The sequence below is a fragment of the Physeter macrocephalus genome, chromosome 8, assembly GCF_002837175.3.
Source record: "Physeter macrocephalus isolate SW-GA chromosome 8, ASM283717v5, whole genome shotgun sequence".
Classification (NCBI taxonomy): domain Eukaryota; kingdom Metazoa; phylum Chordata; class Mammalia; order Artiodactyla; family Physeteridae; genus Physeter; species Physeter macrocephalus.
Window position 1 is genome coordinate 152,498,994 of NC_041221.1, and position 14,896 is coordinate 152,513,889.

Genomic DNA, 14,896 nt, shown 5'->3' on the forward strand with positions numbered 1-14,896 from the left:
CGGAGCACAGGCTCCGGACGCGCAGGCTCAGCGGCCATGGCTCACGGGCCCAGCCGCTCCGCGGCATGTGGGATCTTCCCGGACCGGGGCACGAACCCGCGTCCCCTGCATCGGCAGGCGGACTCTCAACCACTGCGCCACCAGGGAAGCCCCAGGACTTTTTGTTTTTAATTCTTCGCTGCGGAGACTGTCTGGGACATGGTTAGGGTTTCAACTCCCCACGTTGGGGACAGGTCCAATGGCATGGTGACGGCATTCTTGGGGCTGCCTGTCCCTTGATTAGTAAAGTCCTTTGAGGCCTGAAATTGCAGAGAATCCATGCTGTAGGGGCACAGCTTTAGGAGAAGGGAAAGGATGTCTCCAGGACAATAGCTGAGCGTACGAGGTGACTCAGGTCTTTGGGCTCTGAAAACAGACACACTGGGGGACTCTAAGATCAGGATTGATCAATGACGTAATCTAGATAAGAATGGAAGGAGATTTCTCTGTTTTTATCTTTAAATTCAAAATATGTCCGAATTTTCCAGGATTTTCATGGGATGTTCACTGGTGTTAACATTCGGAAAAGTGTTCTGTGGGCAAAGAAGTGCAGAGAACAAAATGGGAGACTCTTTTTTTGTTTAACCGCGGGGTGTCTCAGAGCCTTTAGTTAAACATACGTGCACTGTGACTCCAAGACAGTGATGCAGTAAACACCGTTTAGTAAACACCATTCTAGGTTTGTTTGACCGTAATGATGTTTTTTCTTTTTTTTTTTTTAACAGAACATCTATGGGACCCCAGAAGTACTGAGATAGAGTTGCTTTGTCCTAAAAAATTTCTCAGACGAATGGTAAATCGTCAAAGGTTTTAGCTACCTGGGAGAGAAAAACCAGTTGGAATCACAGTAGAAACTGTGAATTTTAAAGTATCAGTAAAGAATGGAGCTTCTGGGGCTTCCCTGGTGGCGCAGTGGTTGAGAGTCCGCCTGCCGATGCAGGGGACACGGGTTCGTGCCCCGGTCCGGGAAGATCCCACATGCCGCGGAGCGGCTGGGCCCGTGAGCCATGGCCGCTGAGCCTGCGCGTCCGGAGCCTGTGCTCCGCAACGGGAGAGGCCGCAGCAGAGGGAGGCCCGCATACCACAAAAGAAAGAAAAAAAAAAAAAAAATGGAGCTTCTGACTCCCAGGTAAGGATTTCCTGTTCAAGCTTCTCCCTGCGTCTTGGTGCCTGTGCTGCAGAAGGGTGCACAGCCCCCCTACACATGACTCTGGCTCCGGTTATCCTTGTTCCTTCTGCTTGAAATGCTCCTCCCCCATCTCCCTGGTCCCAAATCCTACTTGCCGTTCACCCAAGGTCCAGTTCAAAGGCACCCTTCTCCACTAGGCTCCTCTGAATTCTCCCTAATCTTTCCCTCCTCTGAACTTCCACAGCTGGGCATCCAGCCTCTCCCAGACAGATCTGCTTTCTTTCCTGTGGTGTCATGTTTCCCCTAACACAGGAAAAGCTTTTAAGGTCAGCATTTTCTGGTCTACATGGTCCTAGCCCAGTGGCTTGACTATGACCATTTCGTTTAGCACAGGGGCTGATATAGTAGTCAGTCGGCCTGGGATTTAACCCCAGGCTCCCCCTATGTGCTAGCTGCATAACTGTGGATGAGCCGGCTTGGCTTTGTCTCAGTTTCTGCATCTGTACGATGGGGACAATAGACAGCCTATATCTAAGACTGGTTGGGGGCTTCCCTGGTGGCGCAGTGGTTGGGAGTCCGCCTGCCGATGCAGGGGACGTGGCTTCGTGCCCCAGTCCGGGAAGATCCCACATGCCGCGGAGCGGCTGGGCCCGTGAGCCATGGCCCGGGAAGATCCCACATGCCGCGGAGCGGCTGGGCCCGTGAGCCATGGCCGCTGAGCCTGCGCGTCTGGAGCCTGTGCTCCGCAACGGGAGAAGCCAGAGCAGTGAGAGGCCCGCGTACCGCAAAAAAAAAAAAAAAAAAAAAAAAAAGACTGGCTGGGAGGAACACATGAGACAGTGAAAAAGCCAGGCTGGGAAGGAGCCCTCCCTCCCACGTTAGTGGCTGTGACCATTGTCATCACCATCATGTGAGACCACAGTGCGTATCTGTTGGGGAATAAACGCGAGTGCTGTCACCAGAGGAGGCTGAGAAAGGGCTGCTGGGGAACAGGGCCTCTAAGGAGTTGGCTTAAAAAAAAAAAGAACGATGGACAATTAGCAGAGTGGTAGTTGGAGGTAAACAGACCTTTAAAACACTTAAAACAGCCTAAACGTGTCACCTCTAATCTGGTTTATGTGGTCTGTTTGCTTAACCAACTCTTCCTTCATCACCTGCCCAGTCTTAATGATCACAATTCTGAACGAGGTGGGTCCAAATGAAGCAGGTGTTACTGTAACAGTGAAAAGGAGGAGGAGGAATGCAACACTTCAGAGATTCTCACCCTCAATTCTATAACCCACCTGTGTCCTTTCTTTTTTTTTTTTTAATAGAAGTGGAATTTAGACAGCTGAAGATGAAGTAATTCTTTAGTTATGGGTCTAGCAGCCTCCAGTCAGAATGTCACTTTTCTTCAGGGGAGACTCCAAGGCAAGAGCTCCCTGAAAACAGTGATGCATCACACCCATGTCCGCAGGGACAGCGTGCAGAGGACAGACGTGTGATCCCAGGTGTGTGGGCCCTGCCTGGTGAGTGGATGCTGAGGAGTGGAGTGAGCAGGAGGGAGGACAGCTTCCAAGATGGTATCAGTTAACGTGACTTTAATTTCTCTACTCGGTCCTCCTCTGCTGCCACCTCCCCAAAACTAGGGACGTTTGATACATGACAGTATTGGAAAAACCACCAGAAAGCATCTCCAGGACACATGCTCAACTAGAAGGAAAGGGCAGTGTCAGCCACGATAGCAAATCCAGCACAAAGCGTGTCCCTGAGTCACACCCTAAACCCTCCCAGCTGTGAGCTGTGCATTAGAAATGTGATGGAGACTCAGCTGCTGATCAGAAGCAGGGAGCAGTCTCTGTACTTTCGGAATCTGTGCAGACATGGGTTAGAAATGCCCTGGGGGTGACAAATGCACAAACTTTCTATGTGTCCCTGTCTTGATACCCTTTCATCATTACTTAAGCGTACACACACGCGCGCGCACACACACACACACACACCCCTACACCACCAGAAGTTCCCTAGATCCAGGAGGTTCTAAAATTCAAGCTGAGTCCCTATTTTCAGTCCCTTCCTGCTCCCTCCTTGGCCCACATGGCATGAAAAGACACTCGGCCTCACAGAACGGCTGCCCACTTCAGTCACCGGTGGCCAGTGATACAGCTGTGACCCTGCAAGAGCCGTGGGCCTTTTCTTCTCAAGCGCCAGCCCTCCATGGCGGGTTACAAACCCCGTTATACCTTCTTCCTGACGTCAAGTCTGTGTTTAACAAGCATTGTGATTGGCAGTTCAAGAATGGTAGATTTCTGCTTTCCATGGGTTTTATCCTTACTTAAACCCCATTATAAGTTATGTTCGCTTAAGCATTATATCCTCAGTTTGCCAGCTGGACGTGTACCATGCGTGCCAAAGCATTATTTTTAGGGGAAAAAGAGACTTGCGTGAATGGGTGGCTCCCCTTTGTGGGGTGGGCATTTCCTATCACAAGTAATATTGCCTGAAATGTCGTTCCACAGTCCGATTATCTTCCTTTTCCCTCTAAGAAGATGGCTGTGCTAGTGTATGTATATTTCAGGGAGGGGGCAGGGGCACTGACCTTGGCTGTGCTGGGCAGACTGGCCAGCAGGTCTCTGCGGAGTGCCTTGCTGAGCCCTTATGGAGTCAGAAAAGGAAGCAGGAGCTCAGACTCAGGAGTCACACAGATGGGGTTCAGTTTGGGATCCACCATTACTAGATATGTGACCTTGAGCAAATGGGGCCTTGATTTCCTCATCTATATAATGGGAGTAGTACCAACCTCATAGGGTCTTCAAGAGAATGGATGTAAGTTTACATCAGTGTAAAGTGTCCTGTACAGAGTACGTGTATAGAAGTATAAATAGATAGAGACGTAAGAAACAGGGCTGCCCCCCTGACCCCTCTCGACCTCCATGACTCACCTCCATCAGTGAAGATGGGCAAGCCGGCTGTGAAGGAAGGCTCCGTGGGGCGCTGGGTAGGCTAAGGGTTAGGGCATAGACCCTGAGGGTTTATATTCATCCCCACTGTTTCTGGCTACGCCTATGGGCAGGTGTTTTCTCTCCTTATGCCTCAGTTTTATCCTCTGTACAATGGAGATCATAATTGTCCTCATGTTTCATCAGGAAGTTGTGAGGATTAAATAAGATAAAGCAGGCTCAGTGCTTAGCACTGGTCAGTGCTCAAGGAATGGCAGCTGATGATTTTATTGATCTTACTTCCCTGCCAGCTGCCTTAGGAATCCTGGATACATCCTGTTTACCCCCCTCTGAGCAGTAAAGTGCTTGGAAGCTGGAGGGAGGAGAGGAACTCTTGAGCCTGAGTTTGAAGCCAGCCTCTGCCACTCACCTCTGTCGGAAGTCAAGCCATTCCATAACCTCACTAACCTTTCGCTTTCTCGTCTCTAAGGTAGGGGCTCTGAGTGCTGAACACACATTCCCACTGTGGGGAAGGAGGGAGGTCATGCAGGTCAACACCACAACTCAGTGCCCGTAAGAAAAGTGTAAGAAATGGTGGGACCCGTTTTAAAAGGTTGGGTTTCCTCTCAATGAATAGGAAGGTCACCTCAAATTTGGTTACTCTGTTATTTTCCATATTCCTTGAGGGGGAGGAAATCGAACAGTTTTGATATGAACCAGAGTCCTCTAGTAGCACTTTGGGGTTTCTGGTTCCTAGTAGTAAGTCTTGGGTCTTTGGTCTAAGATGCTGTAAGCTCAGGGCTCTGGCTTGGCCAACTCACCCCCTCCCCATTATCGGCCCCACCAAATGTGCATGCTGACACACGCAACAGGAAGGGAACCTACTTCAGGAGAAGGCCAGTCCTGGGAGAGACCCTGCAGTGGAGAACTTGCTAGAGTCCACAAAAGACTGATCTGATTATGGCGACCACAGGGAATGAGAGAGGAAAGAGAAACGATGGCATTAGTAAGTGGAAACAGTATTCTCAAGCAAATCCCAGGCCTGAGCAGAATTGCTGGAGTTGGAAAGAGAACTGCTCAGGCAACTCCAGCAGAGGAGGAATGCCTGAGGTGGGGGTGGGGGTGGGGGGTCAGGGACCAGGGCCGAAGAGGGCAAACACAAAGGAACAGAATAGATGAGGGTGGACAAAAGCAGGCAGGCCCAAGGCTGATCCCCTCGCAACAGTGGCGCATCTGCTTCAGGCCCTGGGAAGGTGAGTCAGGGCGTCTGGTTGGCCCGGGTGGGGCCTGGGGCTTACCTTGCAGGCTGTTCCCGTTGGTGCTGGTGCAGGTGGGAGGTGGGGAGGTCTGGGGTCTGACCACAGGCGCAAAAGCACTCTTCTGTTTCACGGCTGAGACCATGTTGGCTGGTGAGAAGGAGAAGATGCCGGAGGAGCTGCTGCAGTTGGAGGGGAGGCTTGTGGAGGAGGCCATGGTGGGGCTGGATGGCACGACTAAGGGGCAATGGGAAAAGAGAAATCAGTGCCTCTCCTGCTGTCCTGACACAAGGCAGCTCAGCTCCGACCCTGACACCCATGCTTCTCCGGCCGCCCTTCTAGCAGGAGCCTTCCCTGAACTCTGAGGGTCTTGTCTCCTCTCATCATTTGGTACTCGGCATGTGTTTCCTTTTGTTGTAGGCCAACTATGCACCAGGCAGCGTGCTAGAGCCTCCCAAGCCAGGAAACAAGAGCGCTCTTATAAGGGGTAGAGTACCACATGATAGCCTCAAAGGTGAGTATGGCCAACTCTGGGGAGGCAGGCAAGGGAGACCAAAGAAGGCTTCATGGAGGAGGTGTCAGGGGAAGCGTTCCAGGTAGGGCCTAAACTAAGGTTCTAGCAAAGGGTCTGGGGATACGAGAGACAGGAGGAGGCCGGCCTGAGAGAGTGTGGTCACCAGTGGAAGGAGAGGTGTGAGGAAGAAGGGTGAGTCGAAGGCAACACCAGGATTCCAGCTTAAGGCACTGGCAGATGGTGGTGTGTATGTGTCCCCTGTCTCCCCATGGAGCTACAGCTTCCTGAAGGATATGACTCTATCTTCATGCTCCACAAGACAGATAGAGAGGTAGGTAGGAAGCCAGGTGGGTAAACAGTCTGTAGACTACTACAACATGTGTGAATAACGCAGGACTACAAGTCAGAGTTCCAAATTCTCTCTATCCCCTGCGGAGCTGTACAGATATGAGCATGAACTCATAAGCAGCAGGATCGGAGCCTTATGTAATTACTCACAGTCTGGGAGTGGTGGGGACGTGAATTATCAATGATAGGAGAGCTTTGGCAGTTCAGAGAGAGAGAGAAAACCGAGCTGCTTGGGGATAGGAAAGAGTTTGGGCGATGCACCTTCTCCACCAACCACGGTCCTCTCTGCCTGGCCTTACATTCATCTTTTGATAGTTGCTAATAATCTCAGGTCATTTTAGGAGACAGATTTTGAGCGCATGATAAGCCCTCTACACTCAGGACTGGTACCATCACACACTCACCTTCCATTTCCTCCATCTCCTGGGAGAAAGTATGAATCCTGTCTGATGATTTTCAGGCACTTATTTTTCACATTATGTAATAAACATTACATATTGCTTTATCACCTGCAAGAATCTTTATATCATCTTTTTCGTCTGTGTCATTGGCCAAGCAAGCTTAAATTGGGACCTATTACATCCTTTAGACACCTGAGCAAACCCAGCGAGCTGAGACTCAGAAAATAGTCCAGTGACTTGCCCCAGGGCCATAGCTGGAAGGTGAGGCCAGGAACCAAACCCAAATGCAGTGCTCTTTCTACTAGGCTACCCTGCCAAGCAAACAGATTGCCACCGGACAGGCCCCTTCCCATGAGCACACCAGAGTCCAAATTGCCAGTGAGGTGGCCTACTGGCTTTGGAAAGTTAGGGAAGTGGTTATCAAATCGGTCACAGACAGCAAGTGCCATCGGGTCGGGGGGAGAGTGGGAAATGACCCCTTGTAATCAGCCCTCAGCACTACACAATCCAGACGCACTGGATGCTTTATTATGGAGCAGAACACAGAGCCGCCATCATCAGAATTTTCAGAAACATTTTCTAAACTGTACTTTTTCTTTTAATGAGACCAGCATTTTTATACATCTCTGAGGATTTGTAAATGTGAAAATACGCTCAATAATAACACCCATTTAAATTGCAAAACTCCTGCACTGGAGGTTTGATTTTTAAATATTCGTAGACTTGAAATCCTGCTGGTTCACTGAGGAAGGCAATTAATCTCCTTGGCAAATGGGATCATTATGTGTATTTAGAGGTGGGGAGTTTGGGGAGGGGGTGTTAACAGAGGAAGGGGTGAAATATAGTCGAGCAGTTCCATTTGTTATAACATTATTAGATATCAGCCACTATACCAGAGAGTGTGTTCACCAGTAGAATGTCTTATTTTATTTTTTATTCTGTTTGGAATTTTTCAACATGAGTGGTTTATGAATAATTAAATATTATGGAGACAAAAATTCAAATCAGCTGGGCTTTGTGTTTATTGTTTTATTTGCATTTATGCAGATAAAACTGTCCCATCTGAGAGCCTATTTGAGAATTTAGTACTATATTTGTGAGCACTGAGGAAATCAATTAATGGAAATTAAATGTTCAAAGTTTCGTGGTCTGACGGATGCAATCTCAGGCTCAAGTCGCTGGGTGTCTGCAAGGGCTTGGGAAGACAGAGCAATCCAAGCCCCTCAACTGAATTGCTACCACATAGCAATTAGGTTATTGATTTAATTAAGAATGCCACCTTTTAATTTTCAGGTCATGATTGAAACATTTTCTGATTGAGTAGAAGGGAGAACACTGAAATGATAGATCTGTGAGAAACAATTTTGTGATGAATCAAAATCCAATGTGAAACTGACCCCAAACACTGATGTTCAAGCAGACAGACGTAATATATGCAGATTATTAGGGGGGATTTTAAATGTTCAACAAGCTGCTGATTCCAAGCAGATCAAGTAGAAATAAAGAAATATAGAGATTTAGCACATACTGAGCCTACAAATTCACCAAGAAGGTAAACAGCCCTCAGTAATACTTTCAGAAATAACTTCTCACAAAGGCCAAGAATGATCTTTCCTTTTTCAACAGCCTAGCACACGCCACATTTCCACTATCAGAGAAAGCATCGTTTTCCGTATTTTTAGCTGAGACTCTCATTTTAAAAACATGACCATTCTTTCACTTAACAAACAACACAGCTGCTATCATCCCACAAAATTCTAAGAGTTTACATATTTTATACACCGGAAGAGCCACCCACATTGTCCAAGATGAACTTGGTTTTCTAGGTAAAAATCCTCAAAGGGCGATCAAGAGATTGCGCAAACACAGCCTATGATATTTTATATGTAAAGATGCCAGTTCCCTGAGCTTCTTCAGATGCAATCTAAACATTGCAGAAAAAAATCCTTTAAGCTAAGCTTCTCTAAGACAGGGACGAGACACCAAAGAACAATTTCTTGTGTGTGTGTGTAATTTTTTTTTCATCATGCCAACTTTTTTTTTGGAAAAAAATAAAGTGTGTTTTTTGATTTGTTCAGTTTTCGTTTTTTCTTTGTAGATATCAAACACAAAGGGGAAAAAATTTCCAAGCACTACAAAAAGAGATTTTTTAAGTAAGTAAGTTTGGATAGTTGTTAGTATGCTATACTACCAGCGCCACTTAATATTATCATTCTGTCATTATGAATTAGTACCTAGATTTGTTGAATGCATCTCCTATGGGCCGGGCCTCAGGACGAGCTCATCACGTGCATTATTTTATCCAAGTCTCACAACAACTGTATGGGAGCGGGTGCTGGTTCCTTCCCCATTTTACAGATAAAACTGAGGTTTAGAGGGGAGATGAACCTGCCCGCAGCCACCAGTCAGTAACCGGTAGAAGAAAGAGTCAAACCCAGCTCCATCTGACTGGAAGCTTGGGTTCCTGCAATGACATCACGCTGCTGTTTTGGTTGCAGCCAAGTTCTGTGAGGGAGATGGAGAGGATGGTGAGCAAGGAGGGCAGAGATTCCTGCTGGGGACAGTGCTGGCTTTGGTCCCATCACCTGGGTCTACGCCTGGCGGGGCAGGGGCCCTCGGACCGGGGAGACCTGCACAGTGGGCCACACAGCACGACTCCCAGTTCTTAGAGCAAAAATGTGCAGAAACACAGGACGCACATCTCTACTTACTGGCATAGGGCGAGTTGGCAGCTGAGCCATTGAGGAAGGTCGGGGAGCCGCCCAAATTGGACATGGCGGCAGTGCCGTATCCATTCATGCTCGTGGTGACCGAGTTATAGTTGGTCTGCTGAGGGGTGGTGCTCGGCACATACCCATGTGGTGATACGCTGCTTGAGTTGCGGGTGAAACCTGAGGGGCGGGGGCAAAACCAAGGATGAGGGTAGCGTCCAGATGGGTGGCGGGTCTGAGAAGCTTGGGGAAAGGAAGGTCTCTGTTTCTTGCCCCATTACCGCATCCTGAAGGGAAGGGGCCAGGTGACTCATGGGTGGATTGGTGGTGCTAGCTCCATGATTAAAATGGGAAGCGAGCAAAAGACACATTTCTCAGGAGATCATAGATACTTAGCAGGCCTGTGAGAAGTGGCAATGCAGGACCTATAACTTATCATTTGGGAACAGAAATAAATCCCAATCTAAGAGACATAATACCCTGGAGGTAACCGGTTCCTACTCCCTGGGCAAGGATGGTGTGCTCTGGCCCCTCCAGAACTTTAGTTCCAACCCTCCTTGTGATCTGTCATTCATGGTTTACAGTGAAAAGTCAAACGGTGAGATAACTAAATGCATGCATCCTTTCTAGCCCCTCCACCAAATTACCAGACATGATGGCTAGAACCAAAATTCTACAATAATATCTGATACACACAGACTAGGAATCTCCCCTTTTGGGGGAAAAAAAAAAAGAATTTTTAAAAATAAACAGTTTTGTGCCAAATAAATGGGGGTGGGGTAGCCTGAGGTTGGGAAGGGGCAGGGAAATGGGGAGGGGAAGGGTGGGGCTCCTGACCCTGATTGGTAGCCTGCGACGCCTCGGAGACATTCACAGCCAGTTGTCCACTGAAGGAATTCACGCCCATCATTCCCGCGTGGACCGAGGTGTTAGTGAGGGCCGGGAGCTGGCTGTGGTTGCGGGGGACACTGTACAGGGCCTCTGCGATGTCAGCTGCTCTCTTCAGAATAATCTCCTGAAAAGTAACAGGAACATCCCCCTTAGCTGCCCAGTCAGATTCCCAGGAGTACCACGTTCCAAGTGTTTACTACAGGCCGTGCTTAGGGCTTTCCATGGTTAACGGCACTAACTTCTGCAACCCTCTCAACCAACCTGTGTGTTCAGTCTCATCATCATCACGCCCATACCACGGATGGGGCAACTGAGGCTCAGAGAGGCCAAGACCTCACTTCAGGACACTTACCTATTTAAGGAGAGAGCTGGGCTGCATAACCCTGTTCGTTTGACTCTGAAAGCCCATTAACTCAGCTAGACTCTGAAAGCCCATTAACTCAGCTAGTCCTCTATACTACTTCGCAGTACAGGACAGAAACCTGGGGCTTTCCTTCCCCACAGGTAACACAGAGAACTCTGGGGTCACACACACACACAGACACACACACACACACACAGACACACACACACACACACACAGACACACACACACACACACACACACACACACACACACACACACACACACACACACACACACACACACACACACACACACACCCTGCAACTCATCTCCCCAGATGAAGTTAAGGGCAAGTTTACATGATGACCTGTGTCCCTGAGTATTAATGGGACTGTGTCCCTTGGACACTGATTCAAGAGACACAAGAAAAGAAGGAGGATTTCTCAGACTCAGTTTCCTGAGCAAGTTGAATCAGATACATGGAGTTACTCTACGAAATAGAAGCAGACAATATTCAGGCCTCATTATACTTTTTAGGAGAAGAAATTAAACCCCCCTTTTCCTCCTAAATTTTCTTGAAAACCTGAGAGGAATAAAATCAAGCACCGGTAACTCTCTTCTTCAGTGATGAACTACATTCCCCCAGAAGAGTCCTTTTAAATAAAGTACCTTTTCTCGTAAGAAAAAATTATTCCCTAGAAAAGGCGTTAAAAGATTTACAAAAGAAGAGAGAAGACTTGAATGGCCTTGCAACCCGTTAGGTCCGAATGACTTATACTCTGAACACGTGCAAGAGCTTTTGTATTTTTCATACTTTTTCATTCTAATAAGGACTCCAGGCGCTTCAGTTGAATGTGGAAGGTTCGAGACCCAGTATGCTCACCTGGTTGTTGTGTGGCATCCCATACAGCGCTTCCACCAGATCTGCAGCCCTTTTGAGTATCACTTCCTGTCAAGGAGAAAAACAGATACAATCCTCTGAGTGAAGGCAGGATGTCATTATCTTTTCACATGATCACGTTCCACTTTCCTCTGGCCATCCTTTGCCAACGCACTGCTTTAAAAGAACCCCCGAATGGCGTTAAATCGCCAATTTATCCCTATTCACGTACACACTTAATCAAGTCAAAAGGTGAGCGTCATTGGTACTGCAAGATAAAATACATCACTCAATAGTGTGCCATAAGCACGATAAAGCACTCATATGTTTATTGCTGAATACAATTGCGAGGTCATTTACTAGATTACTATGATGGATGTCAGGTGGTGCATGTTATGAATCCCTAAGATGTGTTTATTTCGCACTTAACTGCTTATTCCAGGAAACATGACCTTATCAGACAGGTCATTTTCAAGAGATGTCCAATCAATCTTCAGCAACTAGAAGCATGTAGCATTAAACTTCTTTTGTTTATCTCCCTTGCATGGCAGAGTCATGATATAAGGGGGCGATGTAGTAAACCCATCTACTGGGGCAATGCACCGTTTTGTCAGAGGTTCTTACAAAAGAATTCTCCTGCCCCTGGAAGCTCCCTCCGCACCAATTTTCATGACTGGCAGAGTCTGTTTCTTTTATAGCGATTCTTTGCTATTTCAGTATTGTTTGTCATTTTCCCCATTTGCTCATTCATTCTCCTTCTAGATGCATGCTCCACTTTTCACTCCAGTTGAAGAAAAAATGTCTCCTTTTCATTTAGGTGGGCTTCCATATTTAGCTAGCATGCTTGTTTCTAATAATATAGGGTGCTCAACAAAAATGTGTGTGGTGGTAATTTTTTTTCATTCTAACCACAAGAAATCGTTCCCTCTTCATTCAGCCCTAATTTTCTGCAGATTCATTTATACTGGAATGTGAAAAGGAAAGTTAAGCTTGATACAAATAAAATGGAGGTTTATCAGAGAAGCAAACATGAAGGCGTTGTGTGGTTATCAGAAGTGATTTGCAAGAAGATATGTTTATAATATTTTTGCTGTGGGTAAAGTTTCAAAAAGAAGTTTAACTTTAAACATTTTACACAATAGGTTTCTGCATGCAGAAGCAGTGCTGTTCAATTTTCACATGCTGCAGACGCTGATCAGAAAATAGGGATATAATTGCATTCATTTTGCTGTCACCATAGCCTCTTCAAAAATTCTTGAACAACTCTTGAAATGACACGCTTTTAGATACATATTAGCATTTTTCGATTTTAAATTCTCTATACGATAAAATAGTTGTCATACTGCAGTAACTGCTTATGACATATATAATGTCCTAAATTCAAAAATGAGATAGAGGGGTTTTCAGTTCTCAATAAACATTTATGCTTGCCTTAAGCTGCTAGACCCCATTTATAAAACAGTTCTGTTATTTTTCATGTAAGGAGTGAAAAACATTATATAATCAATGGGGTTTGAATCAATACATCTGAAATAATTTATTTTTTTAATGCAAGCTACAAGATAATCTACCACTTTTTGTTTGCAGTGCTGTCTGACAACAGCCGTTAATAATTTACTATGGTATGGGCACAGTAAACCCTATCCCCAGATCAAATCAGCTTGTGCTGCCTTCACTAAAACCTCACAGCTTTATCTGGCTCTTAGGAAAGATGAAAACAAAACAGGATCAAGTTGGTTTATTTACCAAAATTTGACTTCTCTGGGTCTATATTCATTTATTTCTTCAAATAAATATATATGCCAGTGTTGGGGCTTGGCAGAGAAGGTAGTTTTCTTTTCATTTTAGGGGAAAAAAAAAAATACAAGTCTCCGTTTGTCAAAAGCAAGTCAGAAACTGCACTTGCAAACTTCAATCTTGGAACAGTATCACTGAGGATTTAAAGCAGTGCTTCTTCTTTTAATTCATTTCACAGAACCAGGGAGGAGGGAAGGTAAACTCCACAATAAACTCCAAGATCTTTGAAGTTTTTGTGCCTGAAAAATTCCAACTATCAGTGTAGGCTGTATATTTTAAACTGATATATTTTTGGTGATAACATTTTTCAATAACATAATCTACTTGTTCCTTTTTCTCCTTATTCAATACCCAGAGCTCTCATCACAATTCAATCCTCTGGAAATGAAGCTTGTGAATCTCACTTCCTAGAGTTGCCTCCTTCTTCAATACAAAGAGCCGGGACATGCTTTCTACTAGGCACGTTGCCACCGTAGGTGGGTCAGCAGCCAGCATTGCTTCAGACCAGCCGTCTTGAGGACAGTGCGTGAACCTGATTTTGTATCCTGGAAGTGACTCCCTTAAATGATATCTCGCCTATTTTAAAATGTCCTTCATCGTGGTATCAACTATGGGGTTTAAGGGAGAGTCCACTTTTGGCTCAGCTTTGCCAGTGTGATTCAGCTTCTATTAGTTATTTCTGCAAATGGGAAGGAGAAAGGAAATTTCTGCGTCCTCTATGAGTTAGTGCAGCGGACCTGCAAGGTGCTTGGATTTCGGTGACCAGAAAATTGCTCTCACCTCCATGTCATTACGCTCCCAGTGAACTAGCCCCCAAGCGTGTTTGTGTTGGGGATCTAATATATTGCCTTTCAATCAGAGCTGAGAGCCACTGAACACACAGACAGAACATGACGAGCAGGTCAGGAAAGCAATAAAGATTTTACAGAGCTGTCCAAGGTGCTAAATTTACTCAATAATGGTTTTGGCACCGTAGTGTTAACCTCTCATTTACTACCAGTTTGAGGGACTAAATTGAAGTAGCTGACTTCATTTACCTTGAAATGTATATTTTATGACATTATGTAAGTAGATTGAAGGGGCACTGCAGTTTTAACAATTTAAAGGCTAAAGCATGTTTAAGATGAAACTTGAATATTTATTGTATATTGCACTTAAAGTATACAGAATGTTAAAATGTATTGATTAAATTTGTAAAAGGCATTATAAAAATGACAGGTAGTATGAAAGATGTATGCCTTCTTAGAATCAAATTGACAGTATATGCTATCTCTTCGGTGGTCACAAGTGTAATTTTTTTGCAGTTTTATATGGTAATTTGAAAAATCTGTAATTTCACATTAGGAAATGATTGAGCCTGGGATGTTAAAGAGAGAAGTTTCCCATAAGGGGACAAGCTGGATGTTTCATATAATCTTTTGTCTCTGAAATTGTTCCTAAAGTCTTATTTTTTGCGACATTAGGAGGGAGCATCGTGTAAGGATCCTTCCATTCTAATATGCAATTTTAATATTTCTGAAAAGAGAGAGCACTTGACAAGTACTAATATCTAATTTTTCAAAGCATTTATTTGTCAGGAGAGATTTTCTCTTCTTTTCATAATGTTTAAAACGTCTCGCTGCTTGCGGTTTAAAACATGAGGGTAGAGATTAGACTCTTCTAAGTT

The 14,896-nt window shown here is 45.7% G+C and overlaps 1 protein-coding gene across 7 annotated transcripts in view; it reads right to left on the reverse strand.

Annotated features, from left to right (window-relative positions):
* The window catches only part of EBF1 (EBF transcription factor 1), a 406,002-nt gene that overhangs the window by 4,068 nt on the left and 387,038 nt on the right, over positions 1-14,896 (reverse strand). For 4 of the 7 annotated variants that reach the window (XM_024117211.3, XM_024117209.3, XM_024117212.3 and 1 more), the window contains exons 12-15: positions 11,437-11,502; positions 10,154-10,331; positions 9,317-9,496; positions 5,385-5,579 (exon numbers count right to left, since the gene is read on the reverse strand). In XM_024117211.3, the coding sequence (XP_023972979.1) occupies positions 5,385-5,579; positions 9,317-9,496; positions 10,154-10,331; positions 11,437-11,502 (619 nt within the window). Of the gene's footprint in view, positions 1-4,883; positions 5,041-5,384; positions 5,580-9,316; positions 9,497-10,153; positions 10,332-11,436; positions 11,503-14,896 lie in introns of those variants that run through there. The other 3 variants (XM_024117214.3, XM_024117216.3, XM_024117215.3) reach the window with 2 other exon arrangements.